The 15,280-nt window shown below is 40.4% G+C and overlaps 1 protein-coding gene across 2 annotated transcripts in view; it reads left to right on the top strand.

Moving 5' to 3' along the window:
• Drak (Death-associated protein kinase related) overlaps positions 1-12,259 on the top strand; it is a 274,078-nt gene extending 261,819 nt beyond the window's left edge. The window contains exons 2-7 of one of the 2 annotated variants that reach the window (XM_073087563.1): positions 6,105-6,276; positions 7,421-7,721; positions 9,114-9,342; positions 9,722-10,134; positions 10,392-10,501; positions 10,720-12,259. In XM_073087563.1, coding sequence (XP_072943664.1) covers positions 6,105-6,276; positions 7,421-7,721; positions 9,114-9,342; positions 9,722-10,134; positions 10,392-10,501; positions 10,720-10,938 — 1,444 coding nt within the window. In that variant the 3' untranslated portion in view covers positions 10,939-12,259. Of the gene's footprint in view, positions 1-6,104; positions 6,277-7,420; positions 7,722-9,113; positions 9,343-9,721; positions 10,135-10,385; positions 10,502-10,719 lie in introns of both variants that reach the window. The other variant, XM_073087562.1, reaches the window with a different exon arrangement.
• Positions 12,260-15,280: the final 3,021 nt, after the last annotated feature.

The raw sequence follows: 15,280 nt of genomic DNA, 5'->3' as shown, positions 1-15,280 counted from the left end.
TTTTGAAAGGAGACAAATATCGGACTCTATCTATTTGTATCATACATACGAATTATACGAATATGCAGACATGCGATGTAAGTCATTCACATCGGTTACGTTCATTAGTAAAGGAAATTGGAAATAAAATAATCTTGGGAGAACAAACATAATAAGACATTACATAAAAAGATCACATACATGACATTTAACGTGGCATTACAGCTCACTTGTAAACGTGTAATACATTGTTCTGCGAGGCGTTGTCTTCTTTTTTGGTCCGAGCTCGTGAGTTATTAGAAACAATAAAGAGCAATAGACTCATCTGGAAGTACTGCATCGGTATTGCAAACATTGCAATGCCGCCCGCCTTTCCTGCCGCGATACAAATCGCCACGACGGTACCCGGGGGCGAAGCGCTAGCGTGCTTGTCGATTACCCGCCGCTTATTGAGTAATAGTGCTCGTGGGGAATAAAATGTAATAATAAATACTTAATAGACCAGATTTAATGGTAACATCGTTATTACTGCTTGAAAATATGGAGCGAGCTTTCTTTCAAGATATTTCGGGAACGCTATGATTTTAGATGCAAAATAACTCCTTTTTAAGCCGGCGATGCTAGCCACTCCTACTCCTCTGGTGTTGCAAATGTTCAGGTAATGTTCAGTACTTACCATGAGGAAGTCCGTCTGCGTTATCGTTCTGTAGTTCCGGGACCAGAATAGGGCTACGGTATCCTCTGCCTGTCGTAAGAGGCGACTAAAAGGGGGCTTCCGGGGTTGCGGACGGCAAGAGTGGGAGCTCAAACCGCCCGGCCAGCGACCGTCGTGCACACCAGACGGTGTGGTGAGTATCAAGCTCACCTGGGCGGAGCCCGACGGGGCACAGCGCTAAGAGGACTCCGGTTGCGTTCCGTTGGAGATCCCGGAGTCCTCTACGCAGCGCCGAGGACGGCCACCGGGGGGGTTTTAGTGCGGTAAGAGTCCCACATAACCCCGTGTCGCTCCCACGGCACCGGGTACCTTTTGAAGGTTTCCCCCTCGTTAACAAAAAAAAAAAAAAAGGTTTAGAAATAAATCTATAAAACATTTTTTAAACATTTATTTGTCAGTCCACTTTTTCCTTGCTGTCTGTTGCAATAGAGAGATAGCTCGGGTAAAGACTGCTTTAGGAGACCTAAGCACTCCTTAATATGAAGAAATGTTTAATGCTACTATCTCTTTTTTCGAATGTAAACATGCTCTATCAGTCTATTGTGGCGGTCTCTAGTATTTGTAGTTGTTATAAACTGTTTGTTTTAATATTACATTGGATTTAAAATTTGAGAACCACTGCAGAAATGTAGAGCTTGTGGACCACCTGGCGGTAAGTGGTAGCTGCGGCAAAATCTGTTACTAACTCCAAATAGAGCAGGTTCTTATTGAAGCGATCTTTTATATGAATAATATCAGACATATTCTGATCTGGCTTGGGAAACAACAAAATCAGAATATTTCAGGTTTCTCTTAATGTTGCTTTGCTTTTGGACATTTTTTATTATACCGCTTATTCGAAACATGTCACCAGCATTCACTTCGCTTGTTAGCAACCCCGTTGCCCCGATTTTATATGGAAAAATGAGCATTTAATCAACACAGCGCAGTCGGTACCCGGAGCTCGCATATTCATAAAAGAGACGTCCGACCATAAATACTTGTTGTGACCGACCAATTGCCGTTACATTGTGTTGTCTGTGGCTCTTCCCTGCACGGATTTGTTCGAAATTGCAACTCGTTACATTGTTGCTGTGTCGTTTAGTAGAAAGAATGACGGTTATTTCGCACTGCAACAAAGATATGAGAAAAGTAACACGTAACGATATAACAAAAGATGTAGACATTAAAAAAGATAAACAATTATAAAGTCAAGGAATAAAAAGATAAATTATAAAAACAAAAGATGAACACAAGAGAAGGTAATATGGCATAATGTAAGGCATAGACGCATATTTACACGAGGCGTCTTTATTTAGTTCATATGGGCTATACCCATAAACGCGTCAAACTGCTAGTACGCTCTAAAGTTGCTGCGAGAAGTTGTAGTCATACAATTTGCTATGGCAACGCGATTCATTTCGATACTCAGAGTGGACTAGCAGTTCTACGCGGACTATACCAACTTAGGAACGACCTTAGGTCTTCTATGTGGAGTAGTCTACTAAAGTTTCAAAAAAGTGATGCTATCGTCACATACAATTATTTAAAATGCACGCTACTCTAATTTTATAACTAAAACACGGTCACGATTCGGAGCATAATAATAACAGTCCATAATTTCATTTAAGTATTCTGTTAAAAGAAGTAGTTTGGCAACGTTAAAGATATCAGGTCGAAATCTGCAAGCTGGTTCGTTCCGTTCGTTTTTCGGTCGGTTGGCGGCCAGCTGTCGGGCAGGTGCGCGGTCTTCGCCGAAAATCCCTCGCACCGTATGCGCAGACGCATCTGCCTGGCCGTAGCTGATTACAGTGTTTATGGCCAATCTCGAAACATTTGGATATTGTTTTGGCGGCGTATTTGGGATTTTTGGGACGGTGATCTCATTTTATAAATGGTTTTCGAGTAAGTTTTGGGTGTTTGAAGTTTTGAGAGCTTAAAAATTTACGTGTATTTATTATCCCATTGCTCGAAGCAGGTTTCTCCACCAATGGAAGAATGTTATTATTATTGATATCATTATTGTTAATTAATTTTTTATCGCTATTTTATCATGGCTCGTCTTGCATCGGCTTAGAAAGTATATGGACCACCGTACTCATCAGCTTTATCACTACAAGTAAGCGGCACATTATTTTCTAAACAGAATCAGTATAAAATTATCAGCAAAATTAACATTGTAGTAAAATTAATTAAACAACCAACTTTCATCCATAATCACAATATGTTTGCTTTCATTTACTACAGTTGGAACACAACCAACAAATTAAGTTTTACCACCATCGCATTCACCCGAAGGGCCTGACCTACTTAAGGGATGTTTGTAGGGCAACTGTATTGATTGTTCAGCGCCCTTTGCCCGGGCTCGCCCTACCTTTTGTTATTTTGTGGGCACAATCTTTTTATTTTGCTCCGTTAGCCTGATTCAAAATCCGGGAGGGTCGCAATCTTTAAGGGGTGTTTGAATGGAGCGTCGTAATTAGAGGAAATAAGGGTGCAATTTTACGCTGTCTCTTTTTGATCTTATCTAAGATTATGTCATTTAAGGGTGGCAAAGAATAGATTAATATAATTCACAAAGACGTTGTTGTTAATTCAGTCAAGACGAGAAATTGTTCATGTTATACAGTTACTTCAATACTTATTTTCCCGACATAAGATTTTGATTTAGTTGCAATTATTTTCATTGCGCATTGCTTGTCGGATCACAAGTCGTTTCTCCAAAGTCGTTTGAAGGTGGTAGAACCCTTTGTGATTCAACTCCGGCAGCACCACCGCCACACCTATTTCTACCTTATAACAGCAGTGTAAGGCGCTGCTTTGTTCCGGTTTGAAGGGTGTGGTAAGGGAGACAGACTTTTCCGAGGCGTTCCAGCTTAGTCCTCAGGGGTAGCGGCGCATCTGTGGCCGACCTCGGGAAGGAATATCTAATCCTATCTGAGGTTGATTACAGATGTCCATGGGCGGCAGTAGCCACTTACCATCAGGTGAACTGCATGCTCGTCTGCTACTCTTATATTATAAATAAAAATAAAATAAAACCGTTGTGTTCTGGTTTGGACTTTGGACGGTGTGGTAATGCAAAGACGCTGAAATGAGACATTCCTACTAAATCTTAGGGGCTAGCAACGTGGTTGATTTTAAGGAGGACTTTAATAAGAATTGATGTTTATTTGAGTTCACTTTAGACTATAACCACGTATAACAAGTATGCTACATCTACATTTAATACAAAAGTATATTCAACATTGAAATAACATCCAAACTCACCAACTCTAATCCACCCTTGGTCAATTTCAACGCGTCTCTAGCAACATTTCCATTTGTATTGCAAATGGAAATGTTGCTAGAGACGCGCATAAAACGCATCCATCGATACGACGCGTTCAACTCTGGTATAATGCACGCGCAAGTACCGACGTCTTTGATGTTCTCGCGCATTCCGCGTTGTTTTCGCGGGGATGCGGGCGGTTTTGTTGTGTTTCATTAGCCTAGCCGCATTCCCGCTTAGGTAATAAAATTCGCAACGATACATCACGATGTACAGTACATACTCCGGTCCGAGCTTAGCTTACGTGTACCAACTGTTGGAAGGGTCGAATCGGGATAATTGTTAATTTTAATAGTGAAAATAGAAATAGATAATTTGTAACACATGTCAAGGAATTCGGAATACGTTGATCAAATCAAATCAAATCAAATCTCTTTGATTGATCGATAATTAAGAGATCTTTTTACGAGGTGCGGTAATTTTATCTAGCTACGATTTTTATCGTGACTTATTAATTAGAGTAAATTAATATAAAAATGTTTAGGTTTGACTATAATTTGAAGCAACTTAAACTTTTGGTTAATAGCTATTTTCAGGTTAGCCTGAAAAACAAAAACGAAGTATATCTCACTCAATTGCCTTTTCTACAACTTATGGCATTTTTTCATTATCTGGTACTATGTACCACTTTTCATCCCTAACATGTTCAAAAAATGCTCTGATGGCCTCCCATTCCATACCATTTGAACAAAATGTTCTAAGCACAGACCTGTATCTAAACAATACAGATCTGTGGTGCTAAGGATCCGGTATTCTGCATTATTTGCAAAGTGTTCTAAGTTCTAACACGTGTCCCGGTGGACGGTTCCCGTTTGGCGTTCCCAGCGCAATAGCGTTGACAGCGCGCTTAGCGGAGCGCCGGCGCCGGGCGGCTCCCGCGCGCTAATTGCGAGCGCGCAACGAAAGCGCAGATTTATGCGCCGCTCGTTATTAGCAGCGCTGCGCCGTGCCCTGTTGCAATGCGCTGTGTGAGAATTATACACGTTTCTGCTCTATTCGCTGATTATGTTGGATTTCATAATAATCTTCACATTAGACAATCATCATCAAATCTACAGACTCAAAACAGGGTATGGATTTCGAAATTAAAAGGGGGTAAATTTACGTTTATATGAAAGGTTTTAGAAATTAAATTAAGTCTCAAATCTACCAGTTACCTAAATGCAAGTTCACAAGCTTTCAGAAAGGAATCGCAAGAACACCAAGCTTCTGTTGATTGGTCAATTTGGACAGTATCAGTTCCTATAATTGATAATTGGGCTTCTTTAATTATGCTTCTTTCCTTCATTTAGCCGACCTTATGTCCTTAACGGGTTAAATTATACATTGCAATGTGTATCAGAGACCGACCAAAAGTCCACACAAAAACACTCTGTTCACACGGTAATTGACTAAATCCACAACGGAGGTGTTAAGCGGCGTCCGTTCTGCCGCACTTCGTATTTCATGCGCGGGAGCAATTATTGTGACTAATACCCGCTAACCGCCGCCACTGGAGATGTTTATCGTTCACAGTTTGTCCGCCCGAAATTGCCCAATTATACGAGTCCACAAATTATGCGCATGTAGGGATGGAGTGTGTGAAATTATCGATATAAATATTGATATTGATATTGTATAATTTTTATACAAGGCTTAAAGTGACGATATTCCGATAAGATCGAAAATTTTACGCGATGTTATCGATACAAGTATTACCAATTCATGAAATATGCAAGTACTGATTCGTCCAGCAACACGATCTAATGGTAGTAGGTTTATAACTTAGATTCTGTGCGGCAATGCCTATAAAATATACATATCTTAGATAATTAATCCATAGTGTTTCGGTCTACAGTCACCAGTAGCAATGCGACCGTGATCGACCTGAAGAATTCAGTCCTATTTGCGATTGTTTGCAAATGTATATGCGGCAGGAACCACCAACCATCAGAAAGACTGCAAGATGACTTCTTGCTATTTCAATGTCACATTAAAATACACCCGTGTTTAAATTTAATCAGGTAGGCATGATGCTCTCGCAATTGATCCAAACCTGTACCAATAGAACCCTTATGTATGCTACAAACTGTCCTAACCCAGCTCATTTTTCATCCGCAGAGGTAAATTCGCGTCGGTGCGCAAGATCCGCCACCTGGTGTCCGGCGAGGAGTACGCGGCGAAGTTTATACGGAAGAGGCGGCGCGCGGCGGACACCACGCGCGAGATCCAACACGAGGTCGCCGTGCTAGCGCTGTGCTCGGATTCCACAAGAGTCGTGCGCTTACACGAGGTGAGACTAATGAATCCATAAAGCCATAAATATTTAAAGTAATAAATTTATGAATCCATTTAGCCATAAATTCACGAATCCATCAAGTATATGAAGCCATAGATTCATGCAGCCATAATCTCATGAATACATAATTCTATGAACCAATAAATCTATGAAGTCATAATCCACAATTCTATTAATAAAAGAATACGTAATTCCATAAATGCATAATGCCATAAATTCCTAAAGCCATAAATCCATGAATCCTTAACGAATCTATAAATCCTTGAAGTCATAAATCCTTGAATCCATATTAGATAATCTTAGGCTGCACAGATATTAACTATGATACAATAGACTTAGCTCAATCAATGAAATATATATAGTATATAGTTATTGGATTTATTACCTTAGCTGCAACCCTTTCAATGTCTCATTCCTGGGCTACTGTATACTTCAATAACGAATGAATTCATAAATATTATATAATGTACTGAAATAGTTAATATCGAATTTAGATTGGAACGGATATGAATCAATATCCAAAAGCCGACTGCCACAGTAATGGCGACGGACGACGATGACGGACTTAAAACTGTTCTCAACGTAGGTAGTACATCTAACAAAATTAATGGGCTACAAATTAGCTACATAGTAAACGGGCGTTAATGAGGAAGTGTAGACATTCATAGGTGTGATATATTATCGTAATTAAGTCCAGGATTAAAGACTAGAGGTATTCATATATTATGCTAATTAGGTGTGTGCTGTAAACATGCAAAAACAACGGCTTTAAGACGTAAAATGTTAATGGAAGACTCCTAAGAATCTCCTATTTTTGGAAGTGTTGACATCAGAGTATGCGTAACAGTTTCAATGCAGGGTTTATAATATATATTTTAAATGTAGTTTTCAAAGATCAAACAGAAGCTTTAACTTAGATGCTATCCCGGATAGTAGTCATGGATGACAATATGGTTTAGAAAAAGTTGCAAATGCTCATTTGCTCTTAGGAATGACGATAGGCTTTAAAATACAGAGTATAAACATATGTGTATGATTATACATATGATTATTAATAACCTTAAAGGATCTATTGGTGAATAATAAGTTGATGACGATTGGGAAAATTAACTAACAACAACTATTTTTAAATTTCCAGGTATACGAAACCCGCTCAGAAGTGGCCATAGTGTTGGAGCTGTGCGCGGGCGGCGAGCTGCAGCGCCTGTTGGACGAGGAGGAGCGGTTGTCCGAGGGCGCGGCCCGGCGAGCCCTCCGCCACGTGCTGGAGGGCCTCGCGCACCTGCACGCGCGCCGCGTCGCCCACCTGGACCTCAAGCCGCAGAACCTGCTGCTCTCCGCCGGCGGGGAGGAGCTGCTCATCTGCGACTTCGGCATCAGCCGCGCGATCCAGCCCGGCGCTCACGTCAGAGAAATATTGGGCACGAGGGATTATGTTGGTGAGCGCTCTGTCTTGTTTCATAGGTTCACATGCGTGGTAATTGTGGCGCATTGATACCGTATCTTTATTTATAGTACGTTATTAAGTTCTAGACGTTTTTGTTCTTTCGTTGTCTCTGCCTTATTTGTTTGTCTCTCTTTAATAGTAACTTAATTTCATCAGATTTTTCATTCATTATCATTTTTGCATTTATATGATTTAAAGATTTGGTAAAATTAAGAATGTTGCATCTTTGGTCTTTTTCATTTTGTTACCATCACTATTGTTAAAGTATTGTTTGGTGTTATAGATAACCATTAATATTATGTCAAAGATATAAAATTTAATACAGACGAAGCCTTTGGCAAAGTAAAGGTTAAACTTCAAATTATCGTACATTCAATACGAGTTTGAAACTCGCAACATTTCAGCAATCGCGTGCCATTAATCATTATTATGTCTGCTCAGATGAATCTTTGAACACGTTAAATAACAAATCCCATAATAGCATTACTATGTCATGTGTTTGCGTAATTACCAACCGTGAAGCCATGCATCACTCCGATGCGTGATCCACTTTCCTCTGACCATAACAATGGTTAATTCCATGGCAGCCGTGGAGATTACACATTACGGCGTCGGTTATGCGGTTTGTAATATAATAGATAGTATGTACTAGTACGGTTCGTCCGAAATAACGAAAGCAATAACTCGACTTCCGTAGAATGGTAAAGGAATGAAAATTACAGAATTCGTTTTTACCTACTGGTCGCATGTGTAGTGATTGACAGCTTGCACTTGACATCTTGCTAGCTTTTTTGGTCTTATTAAAATAAGTTTTAGTAAATGAAATCGTTATATCGTTATAACAGTAGAATTGCAAAATTCTAAGATAGATATACAGTAACAATGCGAAATACAATCAAAATTAATCAAAATTTCTTCGACGTACGTACCTATTGATCCTTCAAACTGGATTGTTCACCACATTGAGCAATTCTTGTTCTTGTAATTTGTAAAACAATGCCCGTACGTAAGTTTTACAAATTACAAAAAGTGTAAGAGGATCCAAATGGAAACCATTAAAAAATATTGTTGTATTTTAGTAGAATAAAAATAAGCATAAGCTTAGAAGGTCGTACAGTATGCAGTCCACGTAAGTCGTTAATGTCGCCCATGAACATCTGTAATCAGCCTGAGATTGGTGGTTGACCATAGACGCTAGGTACGCGTCTATGGTCTCCTGAGCATAAATTAGGGCGAATAATTATTGTTCCCTTACCACGCCCTTTAAACCGAAATACAGCAGCGCTCAACACTGCTGTTGGTGCTGTATCGCCATTGAAATATTTTGAAATGAAATCAAGTATAAATCGCCAATTTTAATATGAACTCATTTTTTTCTCTCCAGCGCCTGAGATCCTGTCGTACGAGCCGCTGTCGCTCGCGGCGGACATCTGGTCGGTGGGCGTGCTCGCGTACGTACTGCTCAGCGGCTACTCGCCGTTCGCGGGCGACACGAAGCAGGAGACGTACCTGAACATCGCGCAGTGCCAGCTCTCCTTCCCGCGGGACCTCTTCCGCGGCGTCTCTCAGCGCGCGATACAGTTCATCAAGGAGACACTTGTTGTTGATCCAAAGTGAGTGCTCGAGGACACCTGTTGATCTAAAGTAAAGTCGTTTATTTGCTTAAGTCAGTTAAGGCATAATGCGTTTTTTTAAAAGCTTGTAAAACAAACAATGAAGTATAATAATTAAATAAAGATACAATTTCAATTATCTTTCATAATCCCGTTTTGAATGACTTTTGTAGATTAAAATTGTGCAACGTCCAAATTTGAAGAACCCTTTTGATCTTTTATTTTTCTTTCAAAATAAAAATGCCATCCCTTAATTTATTTTCCCTCCTTGAATAGTTTTATTAATGCTTAGGGATTCTAGAGTTATTAAAAATAATATATTAGCTATATTACAATATTAAGCATTTATTTATGTGACGTTTTATTTGTCATATTTTAGGGGTCGTCTCACAGTGATAGAGTGCCTGGAGCACCCCTGGTTGAAAGACGAGTCGGACATCCCCAGCGCCATCGTGGGCGTCGGCTTCGGCGCTACCGAGCTGGGCAGCGACGACGACGACAGCGACCGCCTCTCCCACGGCGTCAACGGGAACGGGGCGAGCGTCAACGGCGTTAACGGAGCCAGCGTCAACGGGGCTAGCGTTAACGGTGTTAACGGTGCCAGCGTCAATGGCGTCAACGGCGCGAGCGTCAAGGGCGTTAATGGAGTTAACGGCGTCAGCGTTAACGGAGCCAGCGTCAACGGAGTCAACGGCGTCGCGGAGGTGAACGGACACAACGCGGTCAACGGTTGTAACGGCCACGACGCTGTCAACGGTTGCAACGGCACGAACGGCACGCACGACGATACAGGTTAGATACATGCAAGATAAATCTAAAATTACACTAATTAATTGTCAATTTTTATGTAGCTTTGGTGATTTAATTAATTTACAGTATAATATGAGCATAGAATATTCTGTTTTTATTCACTTGAATAAAAAACAAACAATATTTAGTCGTACTAGTAGTTTACTATACGCGTTTTTTGTTTATCTTGGTTTTAGTTACATGTGAACGATTCTATTAATTTAATATTAACGAATTGTTATAATAATTATTAGAAGCAGACGTGCGGCCGAGCTCGCCGGCGGAGGCGGAGGAGCGCGACAAGCCGCTGAAGCACGCGCACGCGCGGGACTTCTCGCCGCCCTTCCCCGACGCACCCTCTACACCTAAGGTATAACAATTATTTTACCATTACCAGAGTCGTTAGTTACTATTACAGACCCGTATTCAAATATTTGAGTGGTAAAAAACATAATTTGCACGATTTTTTTTTGCGTTCAAGTTTCATTAAAATACTATAATATAGCAAGCTACCGATGAGTTTAAACAAACACTTTGACAAAAATTAATAGATTATAAGTGTTAACAAAGTATTGTATTCAATTTCAGGTATCGCGCAAGTCGCATCCTCACCCTCCGTCGGTGTTAGCGCTATGCAAGAAGTTCCAGCCGGACTACGAGAAGCCCGCGAAGCTGTCGCACGCGCACTCGCACGGGCACGCGCACGCACACGGGCACGGGCACGGGCACGCGCACGGGGCGGAGTGCGCGTGCGGCTGTGCGGGCGCGTGCCTGCGGCCGCGGCCCGACCGCGCCGTGCTGTGCTAGCGGCGAGCGCCCGCCGCGCACCGCCTGTTCAAGCGGGCGCTCGGGCAGTGCTGCGGGGCCGCGCGGGAGGACGAATGAACTGTGTGAATTAACGGTGGCACGTGATTGCGCCTAGGCGGGCCCGGTGATCCGATACCGATCGGCGCGGTTGATGTTCTTTGACTCCGACTAACGACGAGTCGTTTGAATCGTTTCGTGTGATGATATCGCGATCGCTCGCCTCGCGGCCACCCCGACCTGTTGTATATTGCTTCGCCGCTGGGCGTCGACGTCGCGAGCGTCGCCAGGCGACCCGAGCCGCGTGCGGCCATGTAAATATTTAGTGTAGGTTCTCTTGTATATTCTTATCGTAGGGGCCCGATTACCCGAACTCGCCCCGGCCAAGCGCGGTCGCCCATGGACGATACGTGTTCCGGATACTTTTTGCTGGTTTTTGATCGTGACTCCCCTAGGGAGGATGTGCCAACCGTTTACGTATCGAAGTGTTTACCTATTTTATATGAGATAAGCTATGTGCATGCACTGTGTCGACGAGATTGAGCTTACATTTTAGAGTAATTCGAGGAGTGTGAGGAGGCGTGCAAATCGCTTGGCCGTCGAAGACGTCGAGTTCGTGTGGTAATCGCGCTCCTACAGCGACGGTACAAAAAGCATAATGAGCGCGCGGCGGGGGCTCGGCTGTACATACTGCGGTCCGCGACGTTAATTTATTGATGCGGAGTCCGGCCGGAGACGCTCGGCGCCCCCACACTTACTTAGTTAATAAACAAATTGTTAATGTGTCCAATCGCATCGCGTGAAATTATATTGTTAGCCTGTAAGTGTTTAGATGTTTTTTAACAGAGTAATTACGACGTACGTTACGTAATTCGGTACGGTAGGTAGGAGGATGCCGCCGGCGTGTTGACCCAAAATGGTGGGACCAAAATTTGTGTATGTAGTCGCAGAAGATTCCATATCGGTATAGCTTGTTGTCGTGGTTGATGTACGATTTGAAATTTTATCACTAAGAGTGACCGCTTTCGGGTTGTTGAGTAGATAGTGAAATTGTTACGTAGTGGAATGTTTACGATGAGCTCAAATCTTGCGACTTAATTTTTCTTATGAACATGTCTATATTTTAATGGAACCGACTCGTCGGTTCCGCTCCAACTCAATCGTGAGTTTCCATTTTACTGTTTTGTATTATTTTTTTGTTTCATTTACTACAAGGTTTTTTTTCATCTTAACATTTTCTCAACTAAACTCGAAGATTCATTACCTTGTGAGAACTGTTGTGATCCATAACTCATTTGTAAAAATAAATTATTGTGATACAAAAGACTTATTTTTTCCATACCCTTCCCTGTTAAATCCCGTTGGTCTCTAATTAGTATGTGTTTGAACCATAGTGTAAGGTAATACAAAGAGAAAATATTAGAAAACACGCATTTCAAATAAGATATCTTTATTTCATTCTTTTCTTTAATACCTTGAAAAAAATACAATTTTCTTAAATAAATATAACTTAAGATTAACACACAGAAGTCAATTCAATTTACAAATTGAATATTTAGTATAAAATAGTATTTTTATTGATTTAATTTTTATTGTAACTGAATGATTTGTTATATTGGCTCTACTAGATTCACCTTCGACTATTAGACTCATTAAATGAAAGATTTTTTGTATATCCATCCATATATCCACCATGTGTAAGATAGTGGAACATAATTAAAATGAAATTTTACACATTTCAAATTTACACATACACATCACATTGCATATACTTATCAAAGATTGCATATGACAAAAGTAAGTCATCGATACAATTCACCCAAGATTGGGCCCTACAAATAGTTCACAACCGAAACAATGTTTTAAAATAATTTTGACACAAAATTTTAATACAAAGAATGTTTAATAATAATGCTCAAAATCATCTAATACAGTCATATTAATTCTTAAGTATTCTATTACTAATTGCTTTATGATGTAATCTAAATATCTCAATTATACATTCTGATATATTGAGTATGAAAGTCTGACTCCGTTTTTAAAAAAAATCACAAACAGTGTATTTTTGAAGTTATACTTCTTACAAAGCGTTTGGAAATGAATATTAAGTGATTTTTACAAAACATTGAGGTTAGGTTAAAATAACAGCAAACGTTGCGTTACGATCTTACAATGTACCAAGTTCAGGTACCAGGATAGCAGAACTATAGAGGTGGTCGTTCTTCCAAAAGATTCATATTATTATTATGCATCTCTTTCGCTCTAAACGTTTGCAACTAAGTATGAGTGAGACGCAAATACAGAATCCAGTTAGGCCTGTTAATGTTGTTGTTGCTTCTCACTCGAACGCTAAGGTGCGAGTGAGACAGAGAATGTTATAGCATGCTGCCATCTATTGAAGAACTCAAGTACTTTTGAATTCACCAGTTATCGTGTTGTCCCAAATGGAAAGAAAAGATGTCGCTGTTGGAATAGTATAACTTTTTAAGATAAAGAGGGTAGACCGAAAAATACGATGACATTTAATAAACTTTGAAAGTGTGCGTATTCAACTAAAGTTATCAATGAAAACAATATTACTTTACTAAATTGTGTATGAAATTGAAGTTCGGTAAAACTTTTTAATGTTTAATTTGGCGAGAAATTTTATAGCATCAACACTCGCGGATACGAAAAGTGTATCAGTGTTTCCAACTATATATAGTAAAACATTTACATCTGTGAACTTATTGCGCTTTATACTTAGTGAATTGGAGGCGTCAAAAACATAAGTTGAATTGTTAGAATTTTATTGTTGTCATGATATTTTTACATTACATAAATTTTTGAGTACGTTTCTAGACCTGAGGTTAAGTGTCGATATGTTTTTTTATTTTTATTTCTATTTTTTAAATACACCGGAGAAGTATAACTTCTAACGTGTGTACAATAGTACACACAGCCTGTTTTCATTCAGTAGATGATGTTGATGTTACAATAAAATACATTAATTGCAATTCCAATATATATTCCAATAATACAGGAGACTTTTTTCTAAAGAAACCTTCAAAAGGTACCCTGTGCCGTGGGAGCGGCACGGGGTTTTGTGGGATTCTTACCGCACTAAAACCCCCAAGGTGGCCGTCCTCGGCGCTGCGTAGAGGAATGCGGGATCTCCAGATGAACGCAACCGGAGCCCTCTTAGCGCGTTGCCCCATCGGGCTCCGCCCAGGTGAGCTTGGCGGTCGCCACACCGTCTGGTGTGCACAACGGCATGCGACCACACATACTGCCGTCCTTCCCGGGGTCGCTGGTTGGGCGGTTCGAGCTCCCACTCTTGCCGCCCGCAACCCCGGAAGCCCCTTTTAGTCGCCTCTTACGACAGGCAGGGGATACCGTAGCCCTATTCTGGTCCCGGAATTACAGGGACCAAAATAGACCAAAATAGACCTAAAATTTTGAATGTATGTATGAAAATTATCATTGTTTTCCTAGATTTCAAGAATATCTATAAATCTCAAAAATCATTGAAACTACATTATATCAAGACTGGTGGCAGCACCGGTAGCGATTACATGGTTGTTAACTCTACTCCTAATACTCCTCTTGATATTCCTTAAGGTGGATCCATCAAAGATCAGTCACAGGTGCTAACTAGAAATCATTAATCTAAAACACATCCCGGTCCCACCTTCGAAACTGTTGAAACAATAATTGTATTATTTTCCTCAATTCTGATGATTCTTATGATATTAAGTTTTTTAATCAAAGTTTTTCGAGCATAGCCGCTTCCCAGGTATACAGCTAGCCTGGCGGGAAATCTCTATATGAAAAAAGCACAGACAGACAGCAAGATCAATAAAATTACTTCTATATAGCTGCTTCATATGTAACTAGCTTACTACCTAATTTCGTTCATTATTACACGTCTCCGACAGTGACAAGTCATTTTATGATTTTTCTTTTTTTTTGCAAATTCCATTAAATTCCTTTTTTGAACTCGCGCTATAATTTTATATGCACACTTTATACAGTTTGTCTGCTTACAGAGCATCCAAATGAAAGGAATTTCTTATAACATACATATAATTATTGATGTCACTATAACTGAAACGAACAAGACACTTTGTATACTCGCACACATCACTTGTTGTTCTATAGACACACACAAAAATCAAGTCAGAAACCCCCAGACCCAGAGCAGAATACTAAATGTTTCATTTCGATGTCTGGCTGAGCAGGGATGGAACCTGAAACCCTCTGCATATCAGACACGTACGATCCTGTCGTCATTCTGCTATGTAGGCCGTACTCACATTTAAAGCTTTGGCGAAATCAAACTCTTAAGATTATGGCAGTGAATGTT

Source organism: Epargyreus clarus, unplaced genomic scaffold (genome assembly GCF_041222505.1).
Source record: "Epargyreus clarus isolate Ecla_fem2 unplaced genomic scaffold, WU_Ecla_fem_2.2 ptg000026l, whole genome shotgun sequence".
NCBI lineage: Eukaryota > Metazoa > Arthropoda > Insecta > Lepidoptera > Hesperiidae > Epargyreus > Epargyreus clarus.
The sequence above is the reverse complement of the archived record's forward strand: the minus strand, read 5'-3'. Positions and strand labels throughout refer to the sequence as shown.